The sequence below is a fragment of the Chenopodium quinoa genome, unplaced genomic scaffold (genome assembly GCF_001683475.1).
Source record: "Chenopodium quinoa cultivar QQ74 unplaced genomic scaffold, ASM168347v1, whole genome shotgun sequence".
Lineage (NCBI taxonomy): Eukaryota > Viridiplantae > Streptophyta > Magnoliopsida > Caryophyllales > Amaranthaceae > Chenopodium > Chenopodium quinoa.
The window spans coordinates 460692-477527 of NW_018743283.1; the positions used below are offsets into that span (position 1 = coordinate 460692).

Here is a 16836-nt window from a genome sequence, read left to right on the forward strand (position 1 = left end):
TGACTTTTTTTTTTGGTACGTTGTTATGTTGTACAAGTAATATGTACTGATATGTCATATGTGTAATGACTGGCTTAGGAGATTTTTCGACAAACAGCTACCGCTCATAATTTAAGGCTCGATTAGACAATATCACTATGGAGAAAATCTCTTGTTAATATGTCATGTTAACAGAGTTCGTTTATATGGGGTCAATAGTGTATTTTCCCAACAAAAGTAAGGTACACTCGTCAACATGAATTTGCCCCTTAACGATTCTGTAGCAACGTCAATTCTTAACTGTCTGACATCCCGTTCCTGATTTTGTTGACCCCGTTGGTTATTCCCCTCTTTCAACTTCAGCTTTCCCCCCATTCCTTCTTCCCCCCATTCCAATTGCAGATCCTGGAGTCTCCAGATCCTAGTAGCGCTAATTGATTGAGCAAGCATCAAATGTTGTGGAGTTGAATTGCAGTATCAGTCGAATTGCAACACCGAAGTTGCAGTTGGAGGTCGGGCGGCGAATACAGGGGCGGACCCAATTAAGTGACATGGGGGGACAGCTGTCCCCCCAATTTAAAAAAAAAAATTAAAAAAAAAAAAAAAAAAAGCAAAACAAATCGCACAGCGCTACTCCATTTCAATCTTCACTCCAATTCGCCATTACCACTACTCCACTAGTCCACTGCGTCGCTGCTCCACCATTCCACCAACCGGCGACCGTCGAGGCTTCGTGCGTGCGTGGTGCGTCGCTGCTCCTGTGCGGCTGTGCTCCATCTTCAGTCTTCGCTGCAGGCGCGTGCGTGAGTGCGTCAGGCGTCACTGGCTCGCTGCTCCACCGACCACCGCCTTGGCCCCTGGGTTCCTCACCACTCACTGAGTCGCTGCTAAACTTATGGTATGTCTTGCTAAGTTGCTAACCCTAATTCGAATTTCGAAATTCCCAATTTGTTAATTTGAAATCCCCAATTCACCAATTGTTAACCCTAATTTCCAGATTTTTGTTGAATTATTTTAATTTTAATTGCAATATTTGTTGAATTTTAATTTTAATTGCAATTTTAATGTTAGGTTTTATAGTATGCATTTATGCAATGATGTGAATTGTGGAAATTCCGAAATTGAATAATTGATATATATTTTTAATGTAATTAGGAAATGTCAAATGATTCACCTAATTCAAACAAATCCAAGGCTACTAGAAAACAACCCGATCTTCGACAATTCTTGTCTAAAAGAAAGAAACTCCATGAAAATGAGTCCAATAACTCCCCTTCATTAAGCCCCCCTCAAAGTCAAGAAGATGATATGGAAATGGGTGGTTCAAGTACTTGTAATGTACCATTGGAGGAAAATTTGGTATACGATGTTGAACTTCTTCCTCATGATCCGGGAAAAAGAATAAACATAATGGATTACCCCGCAAATGAACGAAATGCAGTTAGGAGGGGTTATATTCTTAAAAAACCTTTCCAACCAAAAACTCATGACTTTCCTCAAAGACAAGTGTCTGGTTTACGTCGCTTTAGTGTTCATTGGTTCAAGAAATGGGATTGGCTTGAGTATAGTATTGAAAAAGATGCTGCATTTTGTTTTGTATGTTACTTGTTCAAGAATGAAGTTGATAGTTATTCGGGGGGTGATGCATTTGTTGATGGAGGGTTTAGGGCATGGAATAAACCGGAAAGATTTGAGAAGCATGTTGGTGGAATTAACAGTGCTCATAATCTTGCTTATGAGAAATATGTGAATTTAAGAGATGGAAAAAAAAAATCAATCTTGAATGTGTTTGACAATGCAAGTGAGGTGATTAAAAGTGAATATTTTATCCGCTTGAATGCATCTTTAACTTGTTTAAGGTTTCTTTTGGGGCAAGGTTTGGCATTTCGTGGACATGATGAAAGCGGGGAGTCTAAAATAGGGGTAATTTCCTTGAGCTTTTGAAATGGTTAGGAGAAAAGGTTGAGGGAGTAAGACAACATACTCTTGAAAATGCACCTAAAAATTGTCAAATGATTTCCCCTTCTATTCAAAAGGACATTATTAATTGTTGTGCCAAAGAAACAACTAGGTGCATAATAGAAGAAGTTGGTGATGATTACTTTGCCATATTAGCCGATGAGTCAAGTGATGTGTCCCAAAAAGAACAACTAGCTCTTGTTTTGCGCTTTGTTAATAGAGATAGTGGAAAGGTAATGGAGCGATTTTTAGTCATTGTTCATGTTGGTAATACTACCGCTTTAACTCTTAAAGATGCAATCATGTCTTTACTTGTTGAACATTCATTGAGTCCATCTATGATAAGGGGGCAAGGGTACGATGGAGCTAGCAACATGAAAGGTGAAATAAATGGTCTTAAGACTTTGATTATGAATGATACTCCAAGTGCCTACTACGTACATTGTTTTGCTCATCAACTTCAACTAACACTAGTTGCCGTTGCTAAAAAGAATGATAGTTGTGGTTGGCTTTTTGAGATACTTGCAAATTTATTGAATGTGGTTGGAGTTTCTTGCAAGAGAAGAGAAATGATTCGACAAGATCAAGCTCAAGAAGTTGCTCGAGCATTGGATGTAGGGGATATTGTGAGTGGATCGGGTTTAAATCAAGAACTTGGTTTGAAAAGGCCCGGGGATACTCGTTGGAGTTCTCATTACAAGTCTATTTCAAACATCATCCTCTTATTTCCTACAATTGTTAAGGTACTTGTACACATTGGGAAGCATGGTGTATCGGAAGATAAGTTCAAAGCTCAAATTGTTTTAGGACAATTAGAGTCATTTGACTTTGTTTTTATTGCTCACTTGATGTTGACTATTTTTGGTTACACTAATGATTTGTGTGTTGCTTTGCAAAGAAAGGAGCAAGATATTGTAAATGCCATGGAACTTGTCACTTACACAAAATTGGTGTTGCAAAAAATGAGGGAGCAAGGATGGGATACTCTCTTAAACAAGGTAACTTCATTTTGTGCTAAACATGGTATTGTTGTTCCCACTATGGATTCTCCTTATGTTCCTCAAGGAAGATCAAGACGTTTTGTTGAAGAAGCAACAAATGAACATCATTTTCGGGTTGGAATTTTTGTAAGAGTGATTGATTTGCATCTTCAAGAACTTGATGATCGATTTAATGAGAGGAATATGGAGATACTAATATGTATGGCTTGTTTAAGTCCTAAAGATAACTTCTCATCCTTTGATAAAGATAAGGTACTTAAACTTGCCTCTTTTTATCCCGAAGAATTTTCAAGCTTTGATTTGATGGCTCTTGAATGTCAACTTGATATATTCATGGAGAATATGCTAAATGATGATAGATTTCAAGGTTTAAATGACCTTAACTCTCTTTCTATGATGCTTGTTAAAACTAATAAGCATAAGACTTTTCCTCTTATTCATTTGCTTATCAAGTTGATGTTGATTCTTCCGGTTGCCACGGCAAGTGTTGAAAGAGTCTTTTCCGCAATGACATGTGTCAAAAATAAGTTGCGAAATAGCATGGGTGATCAACTTATGAATGATTGTTTGGTCACTTTTATTGAGAAGGATGTCTTCCTAAGAGTTTCCGATGAAAAAATTGTTGATCGCTTCCAAAATATGAAGACTCGAAGGATGAAAGTGTAATTTTAATGTAATGTTTATGTAATTTTTTTCATCATTTGAATTGTATGACTAAGTATGTTTTTTATTTTGAAATTTTAATATTAAGTATTAACCAATTTGTGTGTTTGAGTTTTTTTTTGTTTTTATTTTTTGTTAAGCTTTTTGTAAGTTAAGCATTTTGTCCCCCCGAATTGAAAATCCTGGATCCGCCACTGGGCGAATTCAGTGTTGTTTGTAAGAGGTCAGGCTAGGGTTTCGTAAGGTTAGCTCACATCATCTGGGTTGAGGGCTCCAAAGTCAAAACATGAATTGCGTAACTCACTGTCTCAAACTCCGCCAAATTTTAAAGTGTTGCAAATGAGGATCGCAGGACCAAATTGATTTCTAGGAGCAAATGAGGATCGTGTTCTCAAATTCAACGGGGTGGGAAAGAGCATGTGATTTCTAGAAAACGGGGTGTTCAGACTTACCGTTAACCTTGTTCTAACGTTAAGTTAACTGCCATGTCAGCTACAACACATAAAAATATTAAAATAATTGAAGATGCTTCAAAATTGCGAAATTGCCATCAATATTGACAACTTTGTCAATATGGAATGTTAACTGGGGCGCGCTCATCACGATGTGATGATGGTTAAGTTTGCTTGGCACTAAATCCTGTAACGTACGATGTATGCAGCTTAGATATTAGTATCATACCAAGCATATAGCTTGATTTATTTTATACGTCTATCCTTTAACACATTTTGGGCACCACAACATCAATTTGTGCAAATCCCAAAAGGTTTCAAAAAACCAAAAACTTTGATACTCCGTATGTTTTTTGTTTTAACCCTATTATGTACTGTAAATCTTAGTTATTACCCAAGCAATTTCTAGTGTAAATCTTTAGTCAAGCAATTTGTAAAATGCATGTAATATAAAAGACAAATAAAATTAAAATAGAAGGAAAAATAAACCATTAACCAAACACCCTAACAAAAGGATTTGCTGATTTGGGCATCCATAGTACTTGAGTACTCACTCCGTCCCACAATGCTTGGGACGTCGGGGTGGACACGTAGTATAAGAAAATTACAAGTGGATCTATTTAAAATATTTATTTATTATATAAAAGATTTTCTTTTGTATTTTTATAATCTGTATTATAAGAAAACAACAAGTGAGGTGGGAGTGGGATAGGTGATGAGAGAGAAAATGTGGAAAAATATTTTTTTATTAGTGGTCCCATTCCATAGTAACATGTCAAGTTTTATGGGACGGATAAAAATAGAAATTGTGTCAAACATTATGAAACGAAGGGAGTAAGCAATGTTGACTTAAATTTTAGGTCAAATATCATCTATTAAGGTAGTTTTCAATTGATTTTCAATTGCATTTCAGAATTCAAGCATTTTCTAGAGTATCCGGTGAAAACTATTTTAACCTTTTGGATTACAAATTTACGATTCAAATTACATCTTTTGTATCTCAAATTCTACGATCAATCCTTGACTTTGCTTATATTTTTCCTCTTTTCTTTTATTCTGTAGAGTAAAAATGAGTATAACAAGTGCACACTCATTAGAAAAAAAAAATGTTATATATTTCCAATGCAAAAATTATAGGTTAATTTCACTTTTGCTACCACTCAAACACCCCTACTTCACTTTTGCTACTCATTAAACGTTTTATTTTATTTTGCTACCACACAAAATCACATAATTTTAATTTTGCTACCACTTAACACTTTCAGTTACAATTTCCGTTAGTGAGATCAACAACCCTCACTGCCACCCCTCCCTCTGCGAACACCCCTAACTGCCTCCCCGTCAGTCACCTTCAACCCACCATGAATTCTTTTTTTTTAGAAAAAAAACACCCAGCCACCATCGCTGCCCAGGAACCCCGGCCCCCTGTTGGCGCCGGCGACAGCCCACCCTCCTTATCCCCTTCTCGCTTCCCAAACCCCCAGCTCGAAACCAGAAAACAAACCCCTCCCTACCCCCCACCGGAATCGGCCCCCTTCCCCTTCCCTCACCCAAAACAGCCATCCCTAACCCATAAACACCAGCCCAAAACCACCATAAACGAAACCTAAATCCCGTTTAGGGTGGTTTCGGGCGGGTGTTTAAGGGTTAAGGGTGGTGATTTTGGGTGGGGGAAGGGGGGGATCGATCTAGGGTGGGGGAAGGGGAGGGGGGCCGATTCTGGTGGGGAGATGGGGAGGGGGTTGTTTTTCGGTTTCGGGGTGGGGGTTGGGGCAACGAGAAGGGGTAAGGGAGGGGTGGGCTGTGTAGGTGGAAGAGGGGGAGTGGAGTCATCGGCCGCCGATCGACGCTTTGGGCACCGTTCACCTGCAGGGGGGAAAGGGGAGGGTGGCTACCGGGAGGGGGCTGACTGTTGAAGGTGGTGGGATGGTGGCTGGGTTTTTCTTTATTTAAAAAAATTATTTTTTTTTTTAATTTTTTGAATAAACTTAATGGAACCTTAACGGATTCCGTTAAGTGGTAGCAATTTTTACCAAACTTGTTTTTGTATGGTAGTATAATAAAATTAAAATTTTCTTGTATTTATCTTTATATAACCCATATAATTAAAATTAAATTGTCGTTAACTTAATATAGCAATATAAGTGAGACGATAAGTTTTGAACCTAATGACATATTGATAGATTACTATCTATATTAAACAAAAGATAAAACTGATACAAGAACTAATCTAATGAGAAAACTAACAAGCGTTACGATATGAAAAATGACTTATGAATGATCTGATAGTGACAAAAATAAGTTAAAAACTCAATTATTACTCTGGTTTTAAAATGACCTTTTCTGAATATTGAATTTGGTCAACTTGACCCAAATTCATCCAAGTTGACCAATTTATCCAAACCTGAAAAGGATTTAAATTAGAATTGATCTAAAACTAAATTGGACTTAATCGAACTGAAATTAGCCAAATCAAAATCAACCTAACCCAAGGTCTTCCTACTCATAATTAACCCAATCAAATCCGTTTTGGACCCAATATGAATTTATTCAAACCGTATATAAAGTTGTCCTAATCCAAACGACACTAACGCAATAGATCTTGACCTAAAATTACCCAACTCAAACCGAGATAGATAGGTTAAAAGAGTAATCTTAACCAAACATGCATACCCGAATTAAACAGACTAGATTTGTCGTTGTCAACCCAAACTTCATATGGTTACTCAAATTGACACCCTATGAATATATTGTACTTCCTCCATTCTTTTTTTATTGCACCATGAGGGATTTCACGCTTGACAATGCATTATTTTAGCTGTTAATATCTTTAATTATACTTTTGTAAAAATTATAAACATTTGATATTTGAAAAGAAGATTTCAAGACGAATCTAACTAGATCCCACATGACTATATTTTTTCTAATGGATAAATCACAAATGATGGTCATAGAAGATTAAGTGAATAGTGTAAAAGTCTTAATGGTGCAATAAAATAAAAACGGAGGAAGTACTAGTTATTACTCCCTTCGTTTTTAAATGCTTGATCTATCTTTTGTGGGTACGTATGCTGATGCTAATTTTTGGTCAATAATATCTTTAATTATCAATAAGTATAAATTCTAACAATTGAAAATTAATAATCTATTCATTGAGATGAGTGAAACAAATACCCACAAGACTATATTTTTTCTTACTTATATATCACAAACTTTAGTCAAAGTAGCACAAATGAATAGTGCAAAAAATAGAAATGACAAGTATTTAAAAAAAGGAGGGAGTATATGTTTCATACAAAATAAAACAACCGTCGATGTACCCACAATGAATACAACCCAATATAACTGACGTGCCCGGACTAGGGGTGAGCAAAAAATCAGAGTACTCTGAATCTGAACCTAAACCTGTACAAGAAGATTTTGGTTTTGGTTTCGGTTTCAGGTAGCAAAATGAAGAACCTAATGCAACATGTTCCAATTCTCAATTTTTTGGAACCGGAATATGTAGGGTACCCTGTAACCTGATAAAAGTATCACTAAATTTCAAATTATACACCAATTCCAACAAACATCAAAATTACAATTATAAATATGTATTAAATTTGTTAGACAACTACTATTAGTTTGTTTTATTTGCGAGTTGTAAACATTATAAATTAGTGGTCAACCAATTTTTTTGTCAAAAAGATTTGCAAAAAATTAGTAAGTATATTACAAGTTAGGGTACCCTGAATCGGAACCGAAACCGGAACCTACATGGTTACATTGGTTCTGGTTCCCAATTTCTAAAAACTTGTTCAACAAGTTTCGATTTTAGGAATTTTAACGGGGTATCTTGTTATGCTCATAGCTAGCCCGGCCCTAAGGGCTTTTTCTGATTGACTGAATTGAGCTGAATAGAATTGAACTTATCAGAGCTGAATCGAACAAAATATTTTATGAGAGAAGGAAATCTATTAACTGTTACTAAAACAAAACATACTGACATCATTAGAGGACACTTGTCAATTTCTTATGAAATTTTTTCCCGCCAAATCTATTTTTGACATCGTCATTTTTTTCTCTATTTTTTTCTCCCAAGTTCTAAAACTAAATAATTACAATATGTCTTTCAAAATTAATAAATAAGATAATGATTACACTATATCGAATAAAGAATATTGACAACTATTTTAAACAAATAAAATCTATTTAAACCGTGCAACGCATGGAATTAATCTAGTTAAGAACTAAACTTAGGGCCTGTTCATATTTACTGAACTGAGTTGAACTGAACTGAACTGAACTGATTAGAACTGAACTGAAAAATTAAAATGCATAAAAATATATGAAAATGTTTATGAAAATTAATGATAATATATATAGTGGATTGTGAAAAATATAAAAGTGTTTTAAAAGAAACTCTGTATTTTAAATTATTATATTTTAAATTATTAAATTATTAAATTTTTGTGTATTATATTTTAAATATATATATATTTTAAATTATTATTATTATTATTATTTTATTATTATTATTGTTATTATTATTATTTTTATTATTATTATTATTATTATTATTGTTGTTATTATTATCATTATTATTATTATTATTATTATTATTATTGTCGTTGTTGTAATATGCTAAAACATCTAAATCAAAAAAATTAAGAACAGAACTGAACTGAACTGAAAATAAGTAAATATGAACAAGCTCTTAAATTATTGGAGTTGAATTGAACTAAACTGAAATTATTAAAACTGAACTGAATTAAACTGAAAATTAGATGAAGAGTCTTTCAGAAAAAAAAAAAAAAAAAAAATTAGATGAAGAGAACATGTCCTAACTCAAAACCGCTGAATTCTGTAGCAGCTCAGCTCTATTTCCACTCCAAGCAATTTCTGCAAATCTCAAACAAATAAAATTATCAAGAACTTGTACTAAAATCGCAAAAATTATTGGTTGAAATAATTAAAATTCAATGTCGATGAACAAAATAGAAGAACCAAGCACAGCCCCAAATCCAGATCAATGGTATACGTTAACCCTAGGTTCTTCCTTCAAAGATCAACAACCTTCTTCCAAATTCTGCACTTTACGATGTAATCTTCTTCTTCTTCAATTTTCTCTCTCTTCAATTTTTATTCTGCAATTTTATTCTTCAAATTTCATTTTCCATTACTGATTCAATCAAATTAATTTGTTTGATTTTTCAGATGACTTTAAGCCGGCATCGATCGATAAAACTCAACCAGGAGCATTGCACAAGACGAAGGACAACAAAGTTAGTGTAGAATTCAACAACAATCAACCTGGTAAACCTAAGGTTACCTTCGAAGGTAATGCTGGCGAAGATTACAAGGAAAACGACGGCGTTTTGTTCTTTGACGGTCATAGTTTCCGCCTTGAACGCCTTCATCATGCTGTCCAGCGTTTGCGCCATAATCGCTTGCCTGGCGAATCCTCCGCCGCGTCGTTGGCCGCATCTTCCGCCGCGGACGGTGGTTCGTCGCCGGTAGTTAGAGGAGGTAAACCTCAGGCTCAGCCTCAGCCTCAGCATCAGCCTCAAGCGTATAATAGCCGGCCTGCGTTTACGCCTCCTCGGCCGCCTCCGGCACCGCCTGTTGCGGTCAGTTTTCTGTCTCATAACATCCATTTTCAGCTTAATTATGTTGTGAATTATTATAAAGTGAATTATTATATTGTGTGTGGTGATAATGTGTTTAATTAGCGCGAATATGATGGTGGAGGCGTATGCATAGTGCTTGTTGGGGGATATGTATGGTTAATTGATAATTGCATTGTATAAAAGAATGCCAGTTATATTTTAATTAGCTTCATCCATCAAGGAATGGTGTTTAGTGATTAGTAATGTAGAGGATGATAATGTTGAGTACAAGTATGATGGTGGAGGCATATGCAAAGTGCTTGTTGGGGGATAATTATGGTTAATTGATAATTGCAGTGTATAAAAGAATGCCAACTCTATTTTAATCAGCTTTATTCACCAAGGAATGGTGTTTAGTGCTTAGTATTTCAGAAGTTACTCTTATGCAGTAATTTAGAGGATGATTTATATACTGAATCATAAGGCTTTATGAGCATGTTTGATTGGGGTATGTATTTGAAGTGCACTTTCAATTAGGTGCTGGTTTTGGTTCTTCTCATTTTGGAGTAATTTGTATGGGACTTTGCAAGTTTAGTAATGCTGATAGCCCAAACACCTTTCTTGCCATTTGCTGATTGATTAGTGGTTGTTTGATGTGTTACATTGGTGAATTGCTGCTGATCATACGTTGCTGGAGATAATGACTTATTAACTATAAAGTGCACTTAGGATCAATTTCTAAGGACATGCATTAGTAATTTAGTATAATTGGTAGCTTCCAGACATTTATACGCCAAAATTATTGTTAAATTACTATGGTACTAGTTAGTAATCAAGGTTAAGTGGAACCAATGGAGGATTCCGGATTATCAATTGTCAAACGTTGTTGCCCTTGTATGATCATTCCGTCCTCGTCAAACTATTTTCCTAGGAGGCAACCATAATCCTTTTATTCACCAGAATACTATGTTATTTTCCATTCTAATTCATAGCTACCACATTTCCAAAACATTGTAGGACAAATATGGTACTCCATAGAGTGAAGTTCCTCCCTTAGGATGTATTGGTGTTAATACATTACAGATGTAAATAAGGTTGTGGGATGTAACACTCATAATTTTGAAGCATCAACTGATTAAGTGGAAGGGTATTAGCATATCCCCCCCCCCCCCCCCCCCCCCCGGTACACCTCCTTCTCCTGAAGGCCATGATAAGGGAAGAAAATTTCTCTGATTCATTTCTCTCTAATTTAGTGACTACTATATGTTAATTATGGCTTTATTGTATGATAAACCTCAACAACACTAGAATTATCCTATCAATCATCAATAATATCCCATTGAATTGAAATCTTAAAAAACAATAGGGCTGCATAACCAAGCTGCAAATTTCATTTTTTTGAATAAAAACTGCAATTTTTTTTTATGAACCCAAACATAGCATAGATGATGCAACCATGGCGGATTGACCTAAAGAATAGAAGCAGTAAGGAAGTATACTGATCTACTTGTATGGGAAAAAGTTTTATTCTGTATCTGTGTTCATCGGTCTCGTGCATAAAAAATTATTCCTGATGGGAAAAAACCTCTATGTTATCACTATATTAATGTTGCTGACACCCTTCCATTCTTCCCTGTATCCTGGGTGAGAGCCTCTTTTAGGTAGTTGGGCTAGTGCCTGTAGAATTGTTGTCGAAACATTTCTAGGTCATGCCTGATCCATTTCCTCTGTCTGTTGGCTATCATGTTGTCTACCTTTCTTTCCCATTCATGGCTAGGATTTGAAGGGAGATGGGGACTAAGGGTCTGTTTGGCCTAGCTTTTAGAAAACAGTTTCTGTTTCTTTGAAATAGTTTTCTAGAAACTGGTTTTTTGGAGAAACACTTCTGAGAAATAAAATTGTTTGGCCACATAATCTAGAAGTGATTCTGAATAATAGAAATTAGAAACCTTGTTTGGCCCATTTTTGTTAATAGCAATTTTACTTTTTCGCCTATTTTTTATTCTTTTTAATATCTTTGCACTTGAAATCTTCATTTACAATCCCCTCAAAAAAACAAAAAACAAAAAATGGTTCATTCACTATTGAAGGAACCCAGCCATGACGCCATTACCACTTCCGTCTCTCTCCTCCAACAATGTTCTGCCATCGACAATCTTGATCTATTACAACGCTGAATACATGCATGACCACCAAAAGGAGTTTAATCAAATATCTAGCTTGTAATTCAATTAAATTGCTTGTGGCTTTACCAAAGAGCGGTTTCTTTCGGTGAATGATAAAGACTGTAGATCTGTGTTTCCTTCTCTTATGTTTAATTTGGTTTTGGGTTAGCAAGTCTGTGCTTTTGTGAATTTAGTGAGTTTTCCTTTTTCTTATCACTAAAAGAAGTAATTGGGAATTTGGGAGTGTTTACACTTGAGGAAGAAGATGAGAGAGGACATGGGGTGATTGTAATTTGGGCAATTGAGGATTTCATGAATTGTTTGAGGGTAGAATTGACCCTGTAAAAGTTTCATTAAATGAGCAAAACTGCTCCCTGGGAATTTGTTTTGAGAAGCTCCAATTTGGAGCTTCTACTTCTAAGCCTCCTAGAAACTATTTTGAGTTTCTGAACAAGTAGAAACTACCTCCCTAAAACATGGTGTTTGGCCTAGTTTTAGCTTTTGGGTCCTAGAAACTGCCTTAGAAGCTTGGTCAAACACCCTGAGGATTGGGCTTTCAGGAGTCATTGATTTAGTGGGTGTTCTTTTGGCTGCATTGTGAAAAGGAGTTTGCTGCTGTAGTGGCCATAGACCCATAGTGAACTACATAACAGTTTTTATGTCTAGGGTCATAAGCTCCTGATATTTGGTAATGTCTCTGCAAAGATAGGCTCTGCTTGAGGATTACCTAGAGTTTATAAAATTATTCTTTCACTATACGAAGTGTTTTTATATTATCTACAATTATTTAAAATTTCACAAAAAGATTTAAGTGTTCATCTTTCTGCATTTATGAATGCCTTTAAGAGGTTCTGACTTCTTCTTTTATGTGTTTGTCTATCAATGCTTCAGGTTGAAGTTGAGCGAATTGATATTGGTGATGCTGGAAATTCAGGTAAGAAGAAATAGTCTCTCTCTCTCTTTCTCTCTCTTCCTACCATCTTTCTCTACTACTTACCTCCATTTTTTTTAGTTGACGTGTATTCCCTTTTAGGAAGTTTTTTTTAGTTGACGTGTAGTCCCTTTTAGGAAGTTTTTTTTAGTTGACACATTTCCTTTTTGGGTAAGTTTTATACCTTGCATTTACTAGCTACCCCACTTGCTTTATCATGCTCTCACTCCCTCTCCTCTCCTTAATATGTGTGTCTAAATTGAACGTGTCAACTAAATTGAAATAGAAGTATTGTACAAAACTGAAATTAGGGCATCAAAGTTTAGATGCATTGCAGGCTTTTCCCAGCTTCACTTTTCTGTGCATTGGGACACGTGTATGCTACATTTTTGCCAATGTCCAACCATATGTATTTTCTGGTGTCTTGGTGCAGGGGGAAAACCTGGAGTTGACAAGTCAGCCACTACCCCTCCTCAACAATCAAATGTTATGGCATCGCCGGACTCAAAGGACTTTGATCTGGAAGAGCATTTAGACATAATGAATGATGATGATGACGATGATGCATTAGGGCCTGTCAAAGATAGTGCTGAAGAAAAAGCAGTACCCCATACTGGCATTGATATCAACATCCCGCAGCAAAGTGACATGGATGTCGAGATTGCTGATGTGGACGTCAATGATGACGACGGGGTAGATGCTGCTGCGGTCTTAAGAGCCCAAGTAAATGCAGTGGAAAGGGTAGACCACACCTCCAGCTCAAGTGGCAGCAGTGGGAGTGGTAGTAGCGGAAGCAGCAGTGGAAGTGGTAGCGGCAGTAGCAGCAGTGAAAGTGATAGCAGTGATGGTGACTCGGTCAATTCTATCTGAGATCTGCATTGCGGAATTGGTTATGTAACTATGGACGGTGCACAAAATGTGGTGCTTCTCCTATTGTTATGAGAGATGAGGGAATTTAATGTATTTTTAAATTTTTTTGCTTATTTGACAGGAATCTGAAATGTATAATAGTTACAGAGTATTTGTTAAGCTCTAATACAGTAATACCACTAATACTACGGGAGTAATAGAGTTTTTTTTTTTTTTTTTTTTTTTCTTTGAGCTGAAATTCAATTATACTTTGTAATTTCTTACGTTCTCAATATTTTTTTTAGCCACTTATATCAGGGTGTGTATTAATAGCATGTTTGTTTGTAGGGATTATTGATGGGATAAGGATTTAAAATCTCTAATGTCCCATTATCCCTTTTTTGTTTGAGGGGATACAAGTTATTCCATAGAAAAAGGAATGGGGATTAAATAGAGGTTTATCCCTCTATTTCTATAACAAGGGGGGCAAGTATAAGGGTTGGGGATAAAAATTAAACGGTAAAAGACAATTGTACCCCTAATGAAGGGGAAGGAAAAGGAGAGAGGAGAAAAGTTTGTAAGGATAGTTAAGTAAATTTGCTACTTATTCCAATTTAATTCCCAACTCATTCCAAACAATGGATAGCATAGTTTTTATTCTTATCCCACCTAATAATTCCTTATCTCACCTAATAATTCCTTATCCTTATCCTACCATCTTATTCTCATTATCCCTATCCCTGTTGCCAAACGTCCCGTAAGTTTTTATGCACCCAACTTAAGCTCCTATTTTAAATTAGAGTTTAAAACATTAATGTCAAGGCCTATTTTATTCACCTTATTTTCACTTATAAGTCTAATAAGTTTAAAATACAACTAAAATAAATTTTAATAAGCTTATATAAGTTTTGATAAGTGAAAATCAATCAAATATTATAGTGATAAAATATATATAACCGTTCGAGGTGAAAACTTAAAACTAAAATTTGAGGATCAAATAATCCATTTATCTACAATTCGAAACTCAAAACTTAGGCAGTGTTAACAAGTATATATGTTGATTTCCGGAATATAAATGAATCCCACATCGGCTAGGAAAATAAGATGGAGAAGTTGTCAGACTATAAAAAAAGAAGTGAACAATTGTAGAAAGCATACCTTTCTCGGCCTTTTGGCTAAGATCAAGTGTAGTATCTGTTCTTATCAGTTTAATATCTGATACGTGGGCCAATGGCCCACAACGATATTAAATTTATTTTTTAAGGGGGTAGTCCCATCACAATAGCTTGCTATTGGGGTCTTCGAGCGTTGCCCATGCGTTGCACTACTGTACGGGCCTGGCGCACCCCACCAATCCTCAGTTAAGTTTATGTTAATCAAGCTTGAAAAGAACTTAACAATAGCTTAATTGTTAACTTAGGTTTTAAAGAGGTACTCTAACAAATAGTGAAAATCATTATCCATGGCAAATATGTGGTTGGCCGCACTGTATGACAGGCGTTACTTACGTTAATCGGTTAGGTATTACATAAGTTACTCAGTCAATTTTTATATGTGGTTGGCCACACCGTATGACAGACATTAATCAAGTTAATCGGTTAGGTGTTACATAAGTTACTCAGTCAGGGGTTACTCAAGATCTCCGATTTAGGATTACTAGAATTTTTTTTTTTTGGTCAGAGGTTACTTGGGGGGTATGATCAGGGGTTGCTCGAGGGGTATGGTTAGGGGTTACACAATCAGGGTTACTCAAGGGTTGAGGGTTTACTCGGTCAGGGGTAATTTGAGATTTACTCAGTCAGGGGTTACTCGAGTTACTCGGCCAGGGGTTATTCGAGTTATTCGGTCAGGGGCTACTTGAGTTACTCAGTTATGGGTTACTCGGTCAGGATGTGGCCAACAACACACGATGGTAATAACTCGTAATCGAGTACTCGAGTAACCATGGTTATACGATGTGGCCAACAACATAAAAAAAAAATCCCCTTTTACCTCTAAGTAATAGTAATTGTTACCTAAACCTTCTAACCAAACACTTAATAATGGTTATGTTTTGATTGAAAACATTTCCACCTTAAAAAATACTCAAACCACACATGCTCTTAGATTATACTAACTGTGGCAAATAACAATGACTTAAGTCATTCAGATTGATTTTGGATATGATCAATTTGGGTCAGGTCATTTTCTAACAAGATGTTCAGTTTAGGCTGGGTCGTGTAATTTTCCATTTAATTACCAATACAACGCTTATTTTATTGAAACAATCATAATTAAATTTTTTTTATTATCAAGCCGAATTTGATAGTTTAAATTGAACTAGATGTAAGCCCGTGTGATGCACGGTTTTTAAATATTTGTATATTTTTTTTTGTTTTTATTTGCTATTCTATTATTTTAACATTAATTTAAGGTAAAATATTTTGTTAAGTTTCAAATTTAACGTATATAGAACTTGAAGTTATAAATTGAAACAAATATTATCTCATTCATCGGATAGTTAGATAAAATCATTAAATCAAAAAATATTTTTTAATTTCTAATTATTTGTTAAAATAATATAAATCCTAATGTAAAAGATTATATAAAAGATAATTTTTGTTTTTTTTTTCATAATTTAAATCTTAAATTACTATTTTTTGTTTTCAATTCTCAAATTTCATTTGTTATTTTTTTCTTAAATGGCAACTGAAAATTAAAATTCTAAATTAATATATAAATCTAATTTTTCATTGGTCGAAATATTACTTTTTCTTATGTAGCGTGCGATGCACAAATTTTTATATACGTTTTGTATATAATTTTTTTTTTTTTTGTGATCTCTTAATTTTTTTCTTGCATTATAAGTTTTAAAATTTTGTATGAAAGTATCATATCATCAGATATTTACATAAAACCATTAACATCAAATGATAATTTATATTTTTTAAATATCAAAATATAATTTTTAGTTTTTTAAATAATATAAATCCTAATATCTAAAGATATTTTTTAGTTTTGTAACAAATAAAAATGATAAAATTTAGTGTTCTTAAATAATTAAAATCCTAATAAATTAATATTCGTCGTTTTTACCTACGTGGCAAAAATTTAAAATTTCATTCGTCGCTTTTGTTTAGGTGGCGAGTGATATTTTTAATTCTAAAATAAAATAGAATTCTAATTTTTAATTGGTCGAAAATATACATTTTCTTATATGGCGCTCTCAATGCTCTCCAAAATGTCTACTTTATTTATATATATTAGATT

The 16836-nt window shown here is 34.8% G+C and overlaps 2 protein-coding genes across 2 annotated transcripts; both read left to right on the forward strand.

Moving 5' to 3' along the window:
* Positions 1-1137: 1137 nt before the first annotated feature.
* Positions 1138-3605, forward strand: LOC110735435 (zinc finger MYM-type protein 1-like). Its single transcript, XM_021915627.1, has 2 exons — positions 1138-1780; positions 1933-3605. The coding sequence occupies exons 1-2, from the start codon at positions 1138-1140 to the stop codon at positions 3603-3605; spliced, it is 2316 nt and encodes a 771-aa protein (XP_021771319.1).
* Positions 3606-8817: 5212 nt separating this feature from the next.
* Positions 8818-13819, forward strand: LOC110735385 (ELL-associated factor 1-like). Its single transcript, XM_021915569.1, has 4 exons — positions 8818-9136; positions 9251-9663; positions 12699-12741; positions 13172-13819. Exons 1-4 carry the CDS (start codon positions 9016-9018, stop codon positions 13606-13608), a joined length of 1014 nt encoding a protein of 337 aa, XP_021771261.1. The 5' UTR covers positions 8818-9015; the 3' UTR covers positions 13609-13819.
* The last annotated feature ends 3017 nt before the right edge of the window (positions 13820-16836 follow it).